Source organism: Petromyzon marinus, unplaced genomic scaffold (assembly GCF_048934315.1).
Source record: "Petromyzon marinus isolate PM22_M1 ecotype Great Lakes invasive population unplaced genomic scaffold, UKy_Petmar_22M1.pri1.0 PM_G_Scaffold_19, whole genome shotgun sequence".
NCBI classification, from domain to species: Eukaryota; Metazoa; Chordata; class Hyperoartia; order Petromyzontiformes; family Petromyzontidae; genus Petromyzon; species Petromyzon marinus.
In genome coordinates, this window is record NW_027422750.1 from 381,381 (window position 1) to 400,310 (window position 18,930).

General features: G+C 53.0%; 2 protein-coding genes across 2 annotated transcripts in view; one reads left to right on the forward strand and one right to left on the reverse strand.

The window, feature by feature from the left end:
* Nucleotides 1-2,637: 2,637 nt before the first annotated feature.
* Nucleotides 2,638-6,174, forward strand: LOC142912087 (lysophosphatidic acid receptor 1-A-like). Its single transcript, XM_076060385.1, has 2 exons — nucleotides 2,638-3,427; nucleotides 4,381-6,174. Exons 1-2 carry the CDS (start codon nucleotides 2,692-2,694, stop codon nucleotides 4,710-4,712), a joined length of 1,068 nt encoding a protein of 355 aa, XP_075916500.1. The 5' UTR covers nucleotides 2,638-2,691; the 3' UTR covers nucleotides 4,713-6,174.
* A 9,266-nt stretch (nucleotides 6,175-15,440) lies between these two features.
* The window catches only part of LOC142912121 (uncharacterized), a 29,150-nt gene continuing 25,660 nt past the window's right edge, over nucleotides 15,441-18,930 (reverse strand). The window contains exons 4-6 of the mRNA XM_076060439.1: nucleotides 17,158-17,358; nucleotides 16,549-16,698; nucleotides 15,441-15,451 (exon numbers count right to left, since the gene is read on the reverse strand). Of these exons, the coding sequence (XP_075916554.1) occupies nucleotides 15,441-15,451; nucleotides 16,549-16,698; nucleotides 17,158-17,358 (362 nt within the window). The remainder of the gene's footprint in view (nucleotides 15,452-16,548; nucleotides 16,699-17,157; nucleotides 17,359-18,930) is intronic.

Consider the following 18,930-nt stretch of genomic DNA (forward strand, 5'->3'; position numbering starts at 1 on the left):
TGTTGTGGCCGAAACGTCGTGATTTTTTGTTATTTTATTTTCACCTACGTGACTTTACCCAATAGAACCAAAGAGTATGCACTCACACACTCACACAAAGACCCACGGACTCACACAGAGACGCACAGAGACTCACACAGAGACCCGGAGACTCACACAGAGACCCACACACTCACACAGAGACCCATGGACTCACACAGAGACCCACAGACTCACTCACACAGAGACCCACAGACTCACACATAGACCCACAGACTCACACAGAGACGCACAGAGACCCACAGACTCACACAGAGACCCGGAGACTCACACAGAGACCCACATACTCACACAGAGACCCATGGACTCACACAAAGACCCACAGACTCACTCACACAGAGACCCATAGACTCACACATAGACCCACAGACTCACACAGAGACGCACAGAGACCCACAGACTCACACAGAGACCCGGAGACTCACACGAACCCACAGACTCACACAGAGACCCACAGACTCACACAGAGACCCGGAGACTCACACAGAGACCCACAGACTCACACAGACTCACACAGACACCCACTGACTCACACATGGATCCACAGACTCACACAGAGACTCTCACAGAGACCCACAGACTCACAAATAGACCCACACACTCACACAGAGACCCACCGACTCACACAGAGACCCACAGACTTCCACAGAGACCCACAGCCTCAAACATGAATCTACAGACTCACACAGAGACCCACAGACGCACACAGAGAACCACACACTCACATAGAGACTCACACGAACCCACAGACTCACACAGAGACCCACAGACTCACACAGAGACCCACACACTCACACAGAGACTCACACGAACCCACAGACTCACACAGAGACCCACAGACTCACAAGAACCCGCAGACTCACACAGAGACCCACAGACTCACACAGAGACCCACAGCCTCACACAGAGACCCACAGACTCACACAAAGACCCACAGACTCACACAGAGACCCACACTCACACAGACTCCCACAGACACCCACAGACTCAAACATGGATTCACAGACTCACACAGACACCCACAGACTCAAACATGGATTCACAGACTCACACAGATACTCACACAGAGACCCACAGACTCACACATAGACCCACATACTCACACAGACACCCACAGACTCATACATGGATCTACAGACTCACACAGAGACCCACAGACTCACAGAGACCCGCAGACTCACACAGAGACCCACAGACTCACAATAACCCAAAGACTCACACAGAAACCCACAGACTCACACAGAGACCCACAGCCTCACACAGAGACCCACAGACTCACACAGAAACCCACAGACTCACACAGAGACCCACAGACTCACACAGACACCCAAAGACTCACACAGAGACCCGGAGACTCACACAAAAACACCACGCACTCACACAGAGACCTACAGACTCGTACAGAGACCCACACACAGAGAGACCCACACATTCACACAGATACCCACAGACTCACACAGATACCCACAGACTCACACATGGATCCACAGACTCAAACAGAGACCCGCACACTCACATAGAGACTTACACGAACCCACAGACTCACACAGAGACCCAAAGACTCACACAGAGACCCACAGGCTCACACAGAGACCCACAGACTCACACAGAGACTTGCACACTCACACAGAGACTCACACGAACCCACAAACTCACACAGAGACCCACAGACTCACATAGAGATCCACAGACTCACACAGAGTACCCACAGACTCACACAGAGACCCACAGACTCACACAGAGACTCACACAGAGACCCGGAGACTCACACAAAAACACCACACACTCACACAGAGACCAACACACTCGTACAGAGACCCACACACACAGAGTCCCACACATTCACACAGAGACCCACAGACTCACACAGAGACCCACAGACGCACACATGGATCCACAGACTCACACAAAGACTCACACAGAGACCCACACACTCACACAGAGACTTACACGAACCCACAGACTCACACAGAGACCCACAGACTCACACAGAGACCCACAGACTCACACAGAGACTCACACAGAGACCCGGAGACTCACACAAAAACATCACACACTCACACAGAGACCTACAGACTCGTACAGAGACCCACACACAAAGAGACCCACACATTCACACAGAGACCCACAGACTCACACAGAGACCCACCGACTCACACAAGGATCCACAGGTTCACACAAAGACTCACAGAGCCCCACAGACTCACACATAGACCCACACACTCACACAGAGACCCACAGACTCACACGGCCTTGGTACACGTGTATATATATAGGCTGTAGTGTATACTGTAGTGTACACAGTATGTATATATACTATTATTCTGTAGTGTATACTGTAGTGTAAACACTGTATACTGTATAGGCTGTAGTGGGTCACAATAACACCGTGGACCTTAAAAACGGACAAAACATCTAACAGGCGATGTTTCAGGCAACAGTCGTCTATCACAGCACAATATAGCCGCCTCATAAATTACCTTGTAACTTGACTACACGGCAAAAAACAATACTCAATTCGCCTTTTTTTAATATAAATCGGTCCATTTAAAAACATTTGGTTCGGGACAAGAGTGTAACGTTTCTCTTAACTTTAATGAATCTTCGCTTTGCAGGTGGGTGTCGGCGTGGGAAACAAAATGCGAGAACGAGATGGACGGCAGCTGCCACCACAATGAGACGATCACCTTCTTCTACAACAACATCAAAAGGCCACTGTACGACGAGTGGTCTGTCACCAGCGTGCTGGTCATGGTGCTCGGCATCACCATGTGCCTCTTCATCATGCTGGCCAACGTCCTCGTCATGCTCGCCGTATACATCAACAAGAAACGCCACCACCCCATCTACTTCCTCATGGCCAACCTGGCCGTGGCGGATTTCTTTGCGGGAGCGGCGTACGTCTACCTGATGTTCAACACGGGACCCAACACTCACAAGCTGTCGCTGCCGACCTGGATGCTACGCCAGGGGCTGATCAACACGAGCCTCACGGCCTCCGTTGCCAGCCTCTTGGCCATAGCCATAGAGCGGCACATCACGGTGTTCCGGATGCAGATGCATTCGCGGATGAGCGAGCGGCGCGTCGCGGTCGTCATTGCGATCATCTGGCTCGTGTCCATCATCACCGGTGCCATTCCCAGCATGGGCTGGAACTGCATCTGCAACATCAGCACGTGCTCCACCATGGCGCCCCTGTACAGCACCAGCTACGTCATCTTCTGGGCCGGCTCCAATCTCTCCACATTCCTGATCATGGTGGGACTCTACAGTCACATCTTCGTGCACGTGTGGAGGAACACGATACCCGTGCCGCAGAATACCTCCAGGTCCACCCAGAGGAAAAAGGCCACCATGAGCTTGCTCATAACGGTCACCATCATGTTGGGTAAGTGTTGTGGGTCTGGGCAGCAGGTGCTCATATTCGACAACACGATTCACATTCGTCTTCGAGCGTGTGTGCGTGTGTACAGCCCCTTGTGTCGATCCGGTGCATGTGTAGGGAGTCATTTTGTAGTGTGGGTTGTGTAAAGGTGGGGTAAATAGACGTGGGAGCATAGAAAGTGTAGCACAACAATGGAGATTGTTGCACTGGCCACCATGTAGCCTCCGGGGCAGGCTACATCAATCTGACGTGCGTGACAGTCGCCTAACCAAGCACCGTCTTGGCTCAACACTCTGCTCAGCTTCTGATCGGATTTGGTGAATGTTCTCTGGGTGATTTTGGTTGTGGGCAACATTCATGGCTCATATCGCATGCCGAACAGCTTTAGGGGAAACAGTGGCCCAGTGGTTAGCGTACTGGCGCTATGAACCCAGCGACTGCTGTTCGATTTCGAACCACGGCTAACGGTGGCGAGTCGTTATCGGCACCAGGTGCGGCACCTCCCCAGTCGTTTCACCAAACTGCACCGGCTAGGTTGAAGTACGCAGAGGATTGACGAAGGCCTGTGAATTATCATTCGTACGACGACTATTCTAGCACAGCGGTTGAAACAATGGGGCAAAGTTTTTTTTTTATCTCCCCCCCCACCGCCTCTGTCCACCCGGCAGTACGTAGGGGTCTAGCCACAGTTTGTCGATCGGCAGGTCTGGGTGTAGCGAGGTAAAGTGTGGTTCCTTGTCTGGCCAACGGTGGAAAAGCAGGTGGCAAAAGAAGCCTCTAAAGGGCCTCTCCACAGTTCTCCTCTAGTGGAGGGGCCCTCCTTGCAGCAGTCATGGAGCAAGCCATTGCAGGGTTGTGCCTTGACCTTCCACGGGTTTCAGGGAACAACGCTGATCTTGTTCCACACGTTGCTATCAAAATGCCTGACTCGTGTGTCTCGTGCCGTCGCCTCTCAGGAGCCTTCATCGTGTGCTGGACGCCAGGCCTGGTGATTCTGCTGCTGGATTCGTTCTGCTCGGACTGCAATGTCCTGGCCTTTGATAAGTACTTCTTGCTCATAGCGGAGCTCAACTCCGCCATGAACCCCATCATCTACTCGATTCGGGACAAAGAGATTGTCGCCACTTTGCAGCGAATCCTGTACTGCCAAAAGGCAGAAGCCATCATCACCAATGGCTCCGATAACGTCTCCAATAAATCAACGTCCACGGCGAATCACAACCTGGTCACGCCTATCAGTCACGTGACCACCACAAGTGCGATGAAGATGAATCAGTTTAAATTTTGATTTAAAGCTTTCGTGACTGCAGTAATTCATATTCTTAGTTTTTTCGGTAAAGTCACGTTGAAGAGAAACAACAAAATAACAAAATATATATAAAACAATAAAAAATTCTCACGACGTTTCGACCATAACTCAAACGGTCATCATCAGGTGTGTCGGTTTGCATAAATTATTTTTTTATAAATAAATAAATGTGCCGTTTTAAAAAATAATTTATGCAAACCGACACACCTGATGATGACCGTTTGAGTTATGGTCGAAACGTCGTGAGAATTTTTTATTGTTTTATATATATTTTGTTATTTTGTTGTTTCTCTTCAACGTGACTTTACCGAAAAAACTAAGAATATGAATCAGTTTGTCGTCTAATAACTAATTGGGCTAACGATGCATGGTTTTCCTACCTGATGATGATGATTGCTTGTGTTGCAATCGAAATGTCGTGATTTATTTTATTGTATTACCTACGTGACTTTACAAAAAGAACCAAAGAGTATGTTTCTCTTTGCGATAAGATTTCATTGAACCTGGGTACAATGTATGTGTGTGTGCACCCTTGTGGAGATAATGCATACTAGAATTTAAATACAAACCTAGTGGCATTTGGTACGCTTCGTACCAAGACAGTTATATATCCATACGGTTTTATTTTCTGGGTGAGATCACTTCAATATAAGTGTCGTTAAACCCGCCAACCAATTGGTATGGTGTCATGTAAATAGAACGTGGCCAATTCCTTACTAGTACAGCACACCGGTGTGTTTGAGGGTAAATAGAACGTGGCCAATTCCTTACTAGTACAGCACACCGGTGCGTTTGAGGGTAAATAGAACGTGGCCAATTCTTTATTAGTACAGCACACCGATGTGTTTGAGAGTAAATAGACGTGGCCAATTCTTTACTAGTACAGCACACCGATTTGTTTGAGGGTAAATAGACGTTGCCAATTCTTTCCTAGTGTAGAGGAGTAGTGGAGGACGTCATGTCACTCAGGGGGGTGAAAAGGGATGATGTCAGAAGTTACGGGGGATATATAAGGGGGAACCCGTGATGTAGAGGGGGTTGTCGCGAAGGGCCAGGAACGGAGAGAGTTGGGGAGTTGGGATCCAGGTTAGGGGGAATCAGCGCCAGGCGAGTGTGCTACTTCACCCGGCCGACCGAGTTGGGTGATCCCTCGGTTGGTGCTGGGGGGGGGGAGATCACGTATAGCCTGGGTGGAGCTAGGGGCCTCCCGGTACCCTTTCCCCTGGGGAGAAATTAGGGTTGTCACCTGTTGGGCGTAAGCCTTTAATAAGTTACCGGCAGTAGCCCTTAATAAAACTTGGTATCAGCCACTACTAAAGAACCGTGTCCGTGTCGTCAATTGCACCTCAACAACTGGTGCCAGAAGTGGTTTCGTTCCGCGCCGCAATGCCTAGATCCGGCGCGAAACGAAAGACTACGCCTAGGGTGCACCAGGGCGACAAGGACGTCGGCGAGCTGGCGATGATCCCGGAGACCGGGGGCCCGGTGATGTTCCCCGTGGAGATGGTCCAGTCGGGGCCAGAAGAGGCGGCGGTCGGGGGAGCTGCCGCGCCGCCGTCGGACGAGTGGTGCGCCATCGCGGCCAGGCTGGAGACGCTGCAGCTCACGATGGCGCAGCTCGCCGTCGCTTTGGCAGAGGTGGGGGACCGCGTACACTCGGCGGGCGGTGATTTTTGCCAAAACCGCGGGATCGCCGACATCGCGAATCCTGCCAAAACCATAATTCCCGCCAACGCGCTGCCGGGTGTGCCGCGGCAATCGGGCGCCATTTTTTATGCGCCGCCGGATCCAGCCGCCATTGTCGCTGCGATGCAGGAACCGGCCGCCATTGTTGGCGCGACGCCGGAACCGGCTTCGCATCATACTATCGTCGGTTTCGTTCGCGATTTTGCGACTATTGCGAAGCCACTGCACGCCCTCTCGGCCAAAGGTACAAAATTTCGCTGGGGGATGGAGGAGGAAAACGCCTTTGTGGCGCTTCGCACGGCCCTGGCGGATGCGCCGCCCTTGGGGTATCCCGATTTCTCTAAACCCTTCTCGACACCGACGCCAGTGACACGGGCATTGGAGCCGTCTTGGCCCAGGTGATCGATGGGGTGGAACAGGTGGTGGCCTATTGTCTCCCACTGAGCAGCGGTACTGCGTCACCAGGAGGGAGCTGCTGGCTTTTGTTTTTTTTGTCCAGCTGTACCGGCCGTATTTGTATGGTCGCCGGTTCACCGTCCGGACTGACCATGCAGCCCTGCAGTATTCCCTGTGAATTGACCAGCCCTCGGGTCAGCTGTCCCGCTGGCTCGAGGCGCTCCAGGAGTACCCCTTCGATGTCATCCACAGGAAGGGGACTCGGCATGGGAATGCGGACGGCCTTTCCAGGCTGCCCCCGGACAGCGGGTGCGCTTGTGCCCTGGGTTCCAGCCGCTGTAAGGCCCCAGTGAACACTGCGGCCCAGTTGGTCGCATCGGCCCGAAGCGGCACCCCCTCCGGGTGTGGCATTGCATTGCCTGTTGATTTTGGCCTGGGACTCCCCCGGGAGGTATGGTCCAAGTTGCAGATGGAGGATTCCTCTCTGCTGAGGCTGCGACGCCGGGTTGGGTCAAAGGCCCGTAGCTCGGTTCCGTCGGCGGCCCCGGTGATCGTAGTACATGACGGCCTCCTCATGTGTTGGGATGCCCAGTTGGAATGCTATTGTGTGGTGGTGCCCATTGGCTTACGAGGAAAATTGACCCGGGTTATTCATGAAAAACTTATGCACTTCGGCTACCATACGACCTTGTTGACCCTTAAACGGAATTACTATTGGCCGGGTGTGGAGGATGATGTGGCTCTGATTTTGAAAGGTTGCCACGACTGTGCGCGGAGGAAGGCCCCTGTTGGTCAGGATCGGGCGCCGCTGCAGTCCATCCGGGTTTCTCGTGTCAATGAGCTCGTGGCACTCGACATTCTGGGGCCATTCCCTGCATCCCATCGGGGCCATAGGTACCTCTTGGTGGGCGTGGAGTATCTCACACGTTGGCCTATGGCGTGGCCTCTGGTGGACCAATCGGCCTCGTCCATCACTGAGGCGTTGTTCAGGGGTACGTCCTTGACAAAGGGGCGCCAGAACAGCTCTTGGCGGATCAGGGGCGGAATTTTTCTTCCCGTTTGCTCAAGAAGGTCTGTGACCTCCTTGGGACGAAGAAGGTCCACACCTCGCCCTACCACCCCCAGTCCGACGGGATGGTAGAGCGATTAAACCGCACGCTCACGTCCATGCTGTGTCATCATGTGAGCACGTCCAAATTGGACTGGGACCTGTTCATCCTGGGGGTGCTGGCCACGTACAGGTTAGCTCCTCATGCCTCGACAGGGTTCTCACCATTTTACCTCATGTATGGAAGAGAACCCGAACCCCTGATGCACATCCAACTGGACCTCGGGCCTGCCAAAAAGGGTTCGCCTGTTCCCATCCAGATGAGGATTGCGCTCGATCGGCTGCGCGAGGCGCGGTTGGCGGCGTTAGATAATTCGGCCAGCCGATAGGCGGCCTCCGAGCGTCTGCCCAAACACCAGGCTGTCGGCCGCCCGTGGGAAAAGGGCCAGTTGGCGTGGCTGCACTGCCCCCAAGTGCCGGTGGGTACGTCTCCTAAATTACATCGCCCATGGCAGGGCCCTGTCGAGGTCGTGGAGGTCCGCTGTCCGCAATGTGTCCGCATCCGGTGGGGCCGTCGTCACTGGACCGTGCACCCGTCGCGGCTCAAGCGGGTGGTGCCGCCGGGGCTCCCTGATTCATCCCCATTTTTGGAGCGGTCGGCGATTGCTGCGTCCGACGAGCCGGGCCGCAGGGGTCATGGAAATGCGAGCGATGCCCTGCCCTTGTGTATGCCCGCAGAGCCACCGACAGTGACGCCGCCAACAGCGGGCCGTCCGGGGGGTGTCCCGGCGGCGACCCTGCCTCCCTCCAGGCCACCGCCCGGTCCGGACACCGACGCCACAGGGAGCAGTGGGCTGCCGTTAGAGGCGCCAGCGGAGCCCCTGCCAGTGGTGCCGCCGGTGACACCTTAGCTCAGCCACGTGCCGGCGGGCTCGGCTTTGGCCGGCGCACCGTCGCCTCAGGCGGCCGACACCACACGGGGAGCAGGCCGCCGGCGGCGGGCACGCGCTCATAGGGCGTGCGCATACACTGACGGCCCGCGGAGTCGTCTACTTCGATCCCCTGCCTTGTCGCCACTTACGTTGCCGGGTGGTGACTGTCCAGACTTTTCTGATCCCGTGCTGCCCTAGTGTTGTGTTCTGCTAGCAGCCGGGGTTGTCTCTATACGCATGCGTCCTTGGGGTTTCTGGTAAGGGTGGCTTCCCGCCAAATGGACTCCTCTCGCATAATTGTTGCAGACGGTTCGGCTGGGTTTTTTTCACGGGGGGGGGGGGGGGGTGAAAAGGGATGACGTCAGAAGTTACGGGGGATATATAAGGGGGAACGCGTGACGTAGAGGGGGTCGTCGCGAAGGGCCAGGAACAGAGAGAGTTGGGGAGTCGGGATCCAGGGTAGGGGGAATCAGCACCAGGCGAGTGTGATACTTCACCCGGCTGACCGAGTTGGGTGATCTCTCGGTCGGTGCTGGGGGGGGAGATCACGTATAGCCTGGGTGGAGCTAGGGACATCCCAGTACCCTTTCCCCTGGGGAGATGTTAGGGTTGTTACCTGTTGGGCATAAGCCTTTAATAAGTTACCGGCAGTAGCACTTAATAAACCTTGACATCAGCTCCTACTAAAGAACCATGTCGTCAGTTGCACCTCAACACTAGTACAGCACACCGGTGTGTTTGAGGGTAAATAGAACGTGGCCAATTCTTTACTAGTACAGCACACTGGTGTGTTTGAGTGTGATTAGAACGTGGCCAATTCTTTACTAGTACAGCACACCAGTGTGTTTGAGGGTAATTAGAACGTGGCCAATTCTTTACTAGTAAAGCACACCGGTGTGTTTGAGGGTAATTAGAACGTGGCCAATTCTTTAATAGTACAGCACACCGGTGTGTTTGAGGGTAAATCCATAACATTTACTATTTGAGGACGCTGTTTCACCAGTAATTACAGCCGGCATCGTCAGGCGACAGCCAGATTTGGCTCCCCAACACACAACCGGTGTCGTGCTGCACTCGTAACGAATTGGCACGTCTTGTTCACGTGACAAACCTTCCTCATTGGCTGTCGGGTGGTGGCGGGTTTAACGACATATTTAAGTGATCTAACCCCCCCAAAAAACCCCCTCATGGATAAAATTGGTCGCAAAAGCTTCCTACTACTACCACGTGTTCAAGTGTTTATACATTTCGTATATTTTGATGGTAAAGTTTTTTTGACGTCTGTAGCAGTCGTGCAAAACCGAACATTAATAGGTTAATAACGGATATGAATACCGAGTCTGTGGTTTCTGATAGTCTCCCGTGACGGAACGTTCATATATCGCGACAATCGTCGTACCTAATAGCGAGAACTGGTATCGTACCATGCACAATGACACCATGACAACACTCGCCACAACCCAGCTGGTATAGCAGGTTATGGTTGCAGCTTGTTATGCTAAGTGCCTCTTGTAAAGCTGCCCTCTTGCCTTCCTTGAAGCAATGTCGGTTGAAAATAAATCACTGGAAGCCTTAGAGCAGGGGTGGGGAACCTTTTTTCTGCCAAGGGCCATTTGGATATTTATATAACATCATTCGCGGGCCATACAAAATCATCCACTTACAAATTTGCCCGTTATATTTGGTCAAACATTTTATTAACTCGCCCCTAATGCTATGGCTGGAACTGCTTCTCTTTGGTGAGGCGTGTGATGATGTTAGTTGGTATTGATGTTGCTGCTACTCGCAACTGCTTTTCCAGGTTTGCTCCTAGATTTATTTAATTTCGAGTCCCGACCGGGGTTGCCTTGGCAGGGCCAGACCCAAATGATTTTGCGGGCCTCATACGGCCCACGGGCCGAACGTTCCCCACCCCTGCCTTAGAGACTCAAACATAAACTCGGGTCCCACACACACACACACATACCGGAGATCAATCTTGCAATTGAATTGCTCTCAAAAATCACGCTACTTCGTCATAGTCACCACCTGCGACTGCTTTGTCCACATCCGAGCGATTAGTTGGCGCAGTAAGGAAACTCAACCTCGTGCTGTGTTCGGGAATGTGACGATACATTGCCGAGCAGATCGAGGCCTTAAGATGAAAGTTCATCCCGAACTGTAAGCAACCAATAAGCATATAGGCCTCAATTGTGGCAGCCAAACATACCGACGATAAATGTCGATTTAAAACTTTGGTGACGACGGTGGCATCGACGACTTTGTTGGGTCTCTCATTAAAGTCACGTGGATAGGTAAAGTCACGAGCAGGTGAAGTCACTCCACATGGGGGGTGGGGGGGGAGACGCCTCATCTCTCCTCAGCGTCAACTTACAACCCTCACTACAAAGGCAGAACCCTCATCACGTCACGCGATCTGCGTAACACTGTTGTTGAGACATCAAAGTAAAAAGGTCGTCACGATAAACAAGGGATTATAACCTTGACGTGAAACAGGTCTGTGTCACCGCGGCCTCACAAATTGCACACGAATTGATGCAATTAATAAGACGCCGCGATCTGCCTTTCGCTTGAATGTTTCAGATTTACTGCAATACACCTGTCCTTGGACGGGCAAAAGGTGAGTTTAACAATATTAACACTGTAAATTGCCAATAACAATTTAATTATTATGAAACCATTAACAAATAAGTGTACACACAAATATATATCAAACCTCTAACATCAACGTGCTAGCGTCACGATTGCCCCCCCCCCCAGCTCCCCATATAAATATCTCCCCGTCTTAAAAATCCTTAGGGAATACGTCTCACACCATGAATGTTACCAGTAACGAGATTAGGAGCACACTCTTAAAGGGAGTGCTCCGAATCTCAGCTTGTTACCTGTATAAAAGACACCTGTCCACAGAAGCAATCAATCAGATTCCAAACTCTCCACCATGGCCAAGACCAAAGCGCTCTCCAAGGATGTCAGGGACAAGATTGTAGACCTACACAAGGCTGGAATGGGCTACAAGACCATTGCCAAGCAGCTTGGTGAGAAGGTGACAACAGTTGGTGCGATTAGTCGCAAATGGAAGAAACACAACATAAATGTCAATCGCCCTCGGCCTGGGGCTCCATGTAAGATCTCACCTCGTGGAGTTGCAATGATCCATGAGAACAGTGAGGAATCAGCCCAGAACTACACGGGAGGATCTTATCAATGATCTCAAGGCAGCTGGGACCATAGTCCCCAAGAAAACACATTAAGGTCCGGGAGTGGCCTAGCCAGTCTCCAGACCTTAATCCCATAGAAAATCTATGGAGGGAGCTGAAGGTTCGAGTTGCCAAACATCAGCCTCAAAACCTTAATGACATGGAGAATATCTGCAAAAAGGAGTGGGACAAAATCCCTCCTGAGATGTGTGCAAACCTGGTGGCCAACTACAAGAAACGTCTGACCTCTGCGATTGCCAACAAGGGTTTTGTCACCAAGTACTAAGTCATGTTTGCAGAGGGGTCAAATACTTATTTCCCTTATTAAAATGCAAATCAATTTATAACATTTTTGACATGCGTTTTTCTGGATTTTGTTGTTATTCTGTCTCTCACTGTTCAAATAAACCTACCATTAAAATGATAGACTGATCATTTCTTTGTCAGTGGGCAAACGTACAAAATCAGCAGGGGATCAAATACTTTTTTTCCCTCACTGTACAGCCCAGCCTGGCACAAGCGTCGTCGTGACATCACTGCCACTTAGCGGCGAATGGTGGTTGTTGTTGTTGATATACTGCTGCCGCTCGTCAGTTTGGCGTTGCTGGTCATTGTGGTGGTGGTGCAGGTGTTGGTGGTTGTTGTTGTTGTTGGTATACTGCTGCCGCTGGTCAGTTTGGCGTTGCTGGTCATTGTGGTGGTGGTGCAGGTGTTGGTGGTTGTTGTTGTTGTTGGTATACTGCTGCCGCTGGTCAGTTTGGCGTTGCTGGTCATTGTGGTGGTGGTGGTGGTGCAGGTGGTGGTGGTTGTTGTTGTTGTTGGTATACTGCTGCCGCTCGTCAGTTTGGCGTTGCTGGTCATTGTGGTGGTGGTGCAGGTGGTGGCGGTTGTTGTTGTTGTAGGTATACTGCTGCCGCTCGTCAGTTTGGCGTTGCTGGTCATTGCGGTGGTGCAGGTGGTGGTGCAGGTGGTGGTGGTTGTTGTTGTGGCTGTTGGTGACGCACAGTCGCGGGTTGATGTCAGGGCTCGACCTCGAATGTCCTCGTCACCGTGAAACGGTCGCCTCCTCTTCTGCTCCAAACGTTCTGCCTCAGCAGACCCAGCTCTGCAACGTGCACACGGCACGACGGCATTTGACGTATTGACATCACTGACGCGTCTTTGTGCACGTGTTGGTTTACACACCGATACTCATGGCACATGCCCTTGAAAGGGGCGCGATGCAAATCCTCAACAGAATCTGTTTGTTCGCGTGAGAGCGCTATGGGTGGAGCCTATATTTGTTTTTACGAGACGTTATTTTGTAACTTGTATCAGGGGGTTAGTCTCAGTGCTGAATCTGTTCAGAGCTGCAGGGGATATTAATATTTAGCTTCGATTTAACGTCGATTTGTTCGTTTTTACAAGACGAAATTTTGTAACTTGTATCAGGGGGTTAATCTCGGTGCTGAATCTGTTCAGAGCTGCAGGGGATTTAATATTTAGCTTCGATTTAATGTCAATTTGTTCGTTTTTACAAGACGTAATTTTGTAACTTGTATCAGGGGGTTCGTCTCAGTGCTGAATTTGTCGGAGCTGCAGGGAATATTAATATTTATCTTCGATTTAACGTCGATTTATGTTCGTTTTTACAAGACGTAATTTTGTAACTTGTATCAGGGGGTTAGTCTCGGTGCTGAATCTGTTCAGAGCTGCAGGGGATTTAAATATTTAGCTTCGATTTAACGTCGATTTATGTTCGAGCAATACTTTCTATGGCTCGTAGGCCTTATTTTAGTTTCCGTTTGCTATTTTTACATAATTTCTCTGCTTGGTTTTCACCGTCTTCGTTTCGGGGCCGTAGGTCACCTCGCCCGGTGTCCCGAGCGCTCGCCTGGTTGAACTTCATCAGCTTGCAACTTAAACACGCGGCGAAGCGCATGTCGAGGCGTGGTTGAATTCGGACATCTCTAATGACAACCCCGAATGATGAGAGTGCACGGTGTGGTTGATATTAATGTGGATGTGTGAAAGTTATTGATGGAACCGATGCGGTAACGTTGCACTCGGATTACACGTAAAAAAATGTATCAATGTTGGCCAACGTTTTCGTGATAAACGCTAAATATAATTGCAATTTCGCAAGCAGAACGATACACAACCCAATACAGCATGCTGTCGCAATGTATAATTGCATTGACGATTATTGTTCACGAAGCGCCGTTGAGGACACATGTGTTAATGCACCGGTCACGTAATATCAGCTGTGATGAATGGAAACGCAACGATGGTGACAACGATGGGAATCTACCGATCGTATCAACGATTACAATTGCATCCAATGCGGGCAGCGTCATCGATTACGATGACAAGGATGACGATGATGATAGATCAAAGATCCTCACCATCCCCGGGGCAAACCGGGGCTGCACGCGGCAGCGCCGAGCCTGCCGGAGTGGCGGGCAGCGCTGCCCATGGGGGGCAGTGGGGGCACTCTTCTTCACACTGCGCCTCCTCTCCTGGGCCCCCCACATGAAGCTGCACATCCTCCCCCCCCTTTCACACGTGGACCATGGCCCCCACGTGGACACCTCGCAGTCCCCTGGGGGTTCAAACATCAGTCTCGCCAGCAGCAGCAGCAGCAGAATTATCATCCTCACCAAACCACCAAGACGACCACCACCACCGGCATCATTCCCATTAACCTCAGAAGCATCCATCAGCATCAGCGTCAGCAGTGGCATGACCACGATTATAACAACAACCAAGTTCATCATCAGCACAACAAACAATTGCGAATTTCACCAACACCAAGGCAGCAATCCTATACGGTACACTCAAAAACAATTTCGACCACGCACAGAGACCACCTCCACAGCTACTGAATGTAAATATAGCGTGCATCATTTCAGGGTTACTCATGTCCCCCTCATGCCCCCCCCTCCTTGTGCCCCACCAGTGGCCCCACCAGTGCCCCCCACCCAAGTGCTCCGTTCAGTAATGAAATCATGAACAAGCAAGAGTCTCTCAACATGAAATTACAACAGCATTCCACTCCCACAGTCTATGTGCATTCTGGACCAACATTTTCCAGTAGAGTTTGCAGTTTAGGCGACAAACTTTGGACCAGTGTAAGTTCTGTTTTTAAAGACAGGCCATACACTGCTGCATGAGACTCTGGTCAAGTTAGAAACCAGCCCAGGGATTGCTTATGGAAAAAACTTTGTTCCAAGAGAATCTTAATGCTTTGAGCCGAACGTCAACCTTTTTTTTCCACACGGCGGAAACCGACCCTTGCCCCTTTACGATTTTATTTACGGACGCTGCCGGCCCACGTGTGGGGACACGGCAAGGATGACGGCAACGCAGGCAACAAGAGCAAACTCCACAAAGCAGCTGTAGCCGTGAAGACTCGAGGCGTTTGTTGCAGTTGACGACGCCACCACCGGTGGCGGTGGTGGAGCGGTTAGCACGATGCTGCGCCAGGAACCAGCGGCCAGATTACGATGCCCGTTCACGGCCAAAACCACTGACGATTATCTGAACCCGTCCAGGGCCTCTCCTAGGTCGACTCGGCCTCAAATGAGTACCTGGTGCAGTGTGGAACATTGCCCCCTGGGATGGGGCGCTGACCACCCACCGCGTTCTGGCCTTCAAAAAAGGTGCTCGCTAACAGCACTTGCCCCAAGTCTGCTAAGGCTACACGGGGGATCTTTGTCTTTATCTTTCGTAATAGCAATAGGGAGGGGTGCTGTATTGGTCCCCCACCTCAATGCCCTACCAACTTTGACCTCTAGGTCACGGCCAACTTCTCTGGGTAGTGATATCTCACAGTTCCGGGCCTCCTTTGGGTCAACTCGGCCTTAAAATTACAACCTGGCACGGGATGCGGACATCGGCGCTGGTGAGCCAAAGGTCACTGGCCGGGCATTGCACCCACCATAACGCCTCACCGGCATTCATAGATCTTGGCTGAACCGCACTTGTACCCAACGGCCTATAATGTGGCTACGTGGTGAACCATTGCCCTGGTGGTGGCGATGTTTATGCTGTTGTTAACGTGGTCAAACAGACAGGAGTCTTTGTTTTATTATCCACGATATTCCGCGAAGGGTGAACTCGGACATTTGCGGTTGTCCCCAACTCCCTTCACCCCCCGGCGTGTCTCCCGTATAGCGGTGGGCAGACCTGGCTGTGGCTGTGTGTTCAAACCTCCCCCCCCCACCACCACCCCGACTAACCATATCCCAATGGCTCGGTTTGTAACTGCAGTGGTTGGGTCCCCGTGTCGTGATCCGTACGAGTCGGCAGGCGGGTCCACATCCATTGCGTCCCCCATGTCCTCTCTCTCCCTCTCTCTCGTCATTCCGTACGGTTGCATGTACGCGAGTTGAACTTTATTTTTGTTTAAACACTTCGGCTTTCGCGACGAATATCATTCACAATAAAGGTGTGTTTGGGTTAGATCGCGTACTTAGCCAGCCATGACGATCAGCAGCGGTTGCGCGTCCCTCTGGTCACAATGACCCCGCGATGTCCATAGTCCCCACCTCCCCCCCACCCGCCCAGCGTACCTGCGGGGAGACAGCCCTGCGTGAGGCTGTTCCCCTCGTGTCCGCTGGGACAGCCGGTCACGCAGCGGCCACGGTGCTGGAAGTGCCCCCGCGAGCAGCGCTCGCACGACGATCGTCCGGAGCAGCTGTCGCAGTGCGGGACCTGGCAGCCTGCGGGGGACAACGGGCCGAGTGCTAGCGAGCGCCCGGTAAAGGTCGGCACGGCGAGCGGGTGTGTCGGCGAGCACCCATCAAGGCCTGCACGGCAGCCCGACGAGTACGGGGCGCTCGTCTAAGTCGGCGAACAACAGCCGGCGGGCACCGAGGAGCTAGTGGGTGAAGTTCAGTTCAAGCGAGTGCAAGCGGGGGACCGCAAGGTCGTGTCGGCTGAAGGTCAGGAGCTCACAGTCTGGCGAGGGGCTTTGGGTCAGCACGGGCCACCAGAGACGAGCGGTTGGGTTAGCGTCGGCAGGGCTGCCGCATACACGAAGCTCGTGGAGATCGGTGCCGGACATTGGCGGTGCAGCGAGGGACGTGCGAGTTCAGTGAAATCCCAGGTCAATTGTGGCACACTGCATGCAATGGGGACGCGCATCTCGAGGAGGGCGTTGGGGAGGGGGCGCAGCTCACGCAAGCAGCGGGGTCCGATGACGCCGCCGCCCTTGCCGTAGTGGCCGGCGGGGCAGGCGAGGAGGCACCGGCCCAGCTGCCGCATGCCCAGGCGCTGCAGGTGCAGGAAGAGGCGCGGGGCGCACTGCAGGCAACCATTGGCGGCCGAGCAGACGGAGCAGCCCGGCGGGCACGAGAGCGGCGCCTTCCCCGCCGACAGATCTGGTCACGGCAGCCGGGGCAGGGCAAAGACAAAGACCCCCCTCCCCCCACCGTGTAGCCATGACAGACTGCGGGAGGAGGGGGGGCAAGTGCTGGTAGCGAGCAGCACCTGTGAAGGCCGGTAACGGTACGCGAAGGGGTGGGTGGGCCAGCAACCACGCCCGACCACCTTTGTCTCCCCGGTGGCGATGTTGACTACACAGCGCTACACCAGGAGCTCATGTCAGGCCGAGTCGACCTCGGGGAGGACCGGGACCGGTTCAGATAATCGTCACTGGGCGTTGGCAGTGAGTGGGAATCGAACCCTGGGTCGCCAGGTTCGTAGCGCAGCGTAGCGCTGACTACTACACCACCGCGCCAGGGCACACGCGATCACACGGTGGGGGGGGGGGGGGGGGCGATGGGTCACCCACACGACCATGGGAACGTTGAGGGGGGCGATGGGCAACATGTGGGGCAGCCGTAGGTCACCCGCCGCATGGCGTTGGGTCACACGGTTGGGGCGATTGGTCACCCGCAAGTGATGCAACCAGTAGGTTATAGTCCCACATGGTCACCGATGGATTAAAGATCCCCTTCCCGGCATATCGCCGCATCTACACTGACCTGCAATTCCTAAAGTCTCACTCTACAATAGCCCCAAAATATTAAAACCTAATTATAAATATCAACGTCACTGCCCTTTGGGTGTACGAGCTTCATACATGAACAGTGAACTAAATAAACTAAATAAATTATTTGTTTACGGTGATTCCAGTCACCAGGCATTAACGTTGAACATTAAGAATTAAAAACAACTTTCTTGATTTGGCTCCAGGCCTCGTATATCAACACCGAAGCTTCTTCAGTATGCCCAAAAAAGCCTCAGGCATCAGCAGCTCTCGGAACCTGGTGGGGGGGCTGGGAGACAGACCCACGTGGATTGTCGCGGTGCAAGATGAAGAGGCATGAGAGGGGACAACAACAACAACCGCCATTCACCACTAAGTGACGGTGACGTCACCACGACGCTTGTGCCAGGCTATGTGCACCCTGAGGCCACGTGAAGTGTTGAACGCCCGCTGGCAGGAGGTCACGGGGCAGACCCAGGTGCCACGGGTCGACTGACTGAGATGACTGGCTGATGCACCACCTGTGCCCCCTACTGTGCCAACCTGCTGTGCTTTAGCCACCCGGCGCTCCGCTCGTTGATCTGAGCGTCGCTCCTCCGCCCTCCGTTGTTGTTGGAGGGCGACTGTCTCCAACTGCCCAGTAGCATCCTTCACGAGCCTCCTCCACAGAGGCCGATCTGGACACCGCTGGTACCAGTCATCGGCAAGTCCACTCAGCTCCACGTCCTCCTGTACCACATCACTCCATCTCTTCTCTAGCCCGTGCTGCGCCCGCTTAGCCCCCTCGATCCGGCCAAACAAAAGCTGTTTTGGCATGCGGTGGCTGGGCATGCGGGCTACATGACCCAGCCATCGCAGCCTTGCCTGCCGGAGGAGCTCACCGATGGGACCCTGCCCAGATCTTTCAAGGATTTGTGAGCTCCTCACACAATCCAGTCTGGTTAAACCCAGGATGGATCGT

Coding starts and splice junctions, on each gene's coding strand:
- LOC142912087 (XM_076060385.1), top strand. CDS start 2,692: ATGGACGGCAGCTGCCACCACAATGAGACGATCACCTTCTTCTACAAC. Junction 3,428..4,380: donor AACGGTCACCATCATGTTGG/GTAAGTGTTGTG, acceptor GTCGCCTCTCAG/GAGCCTTCATCGTGTGCTGG.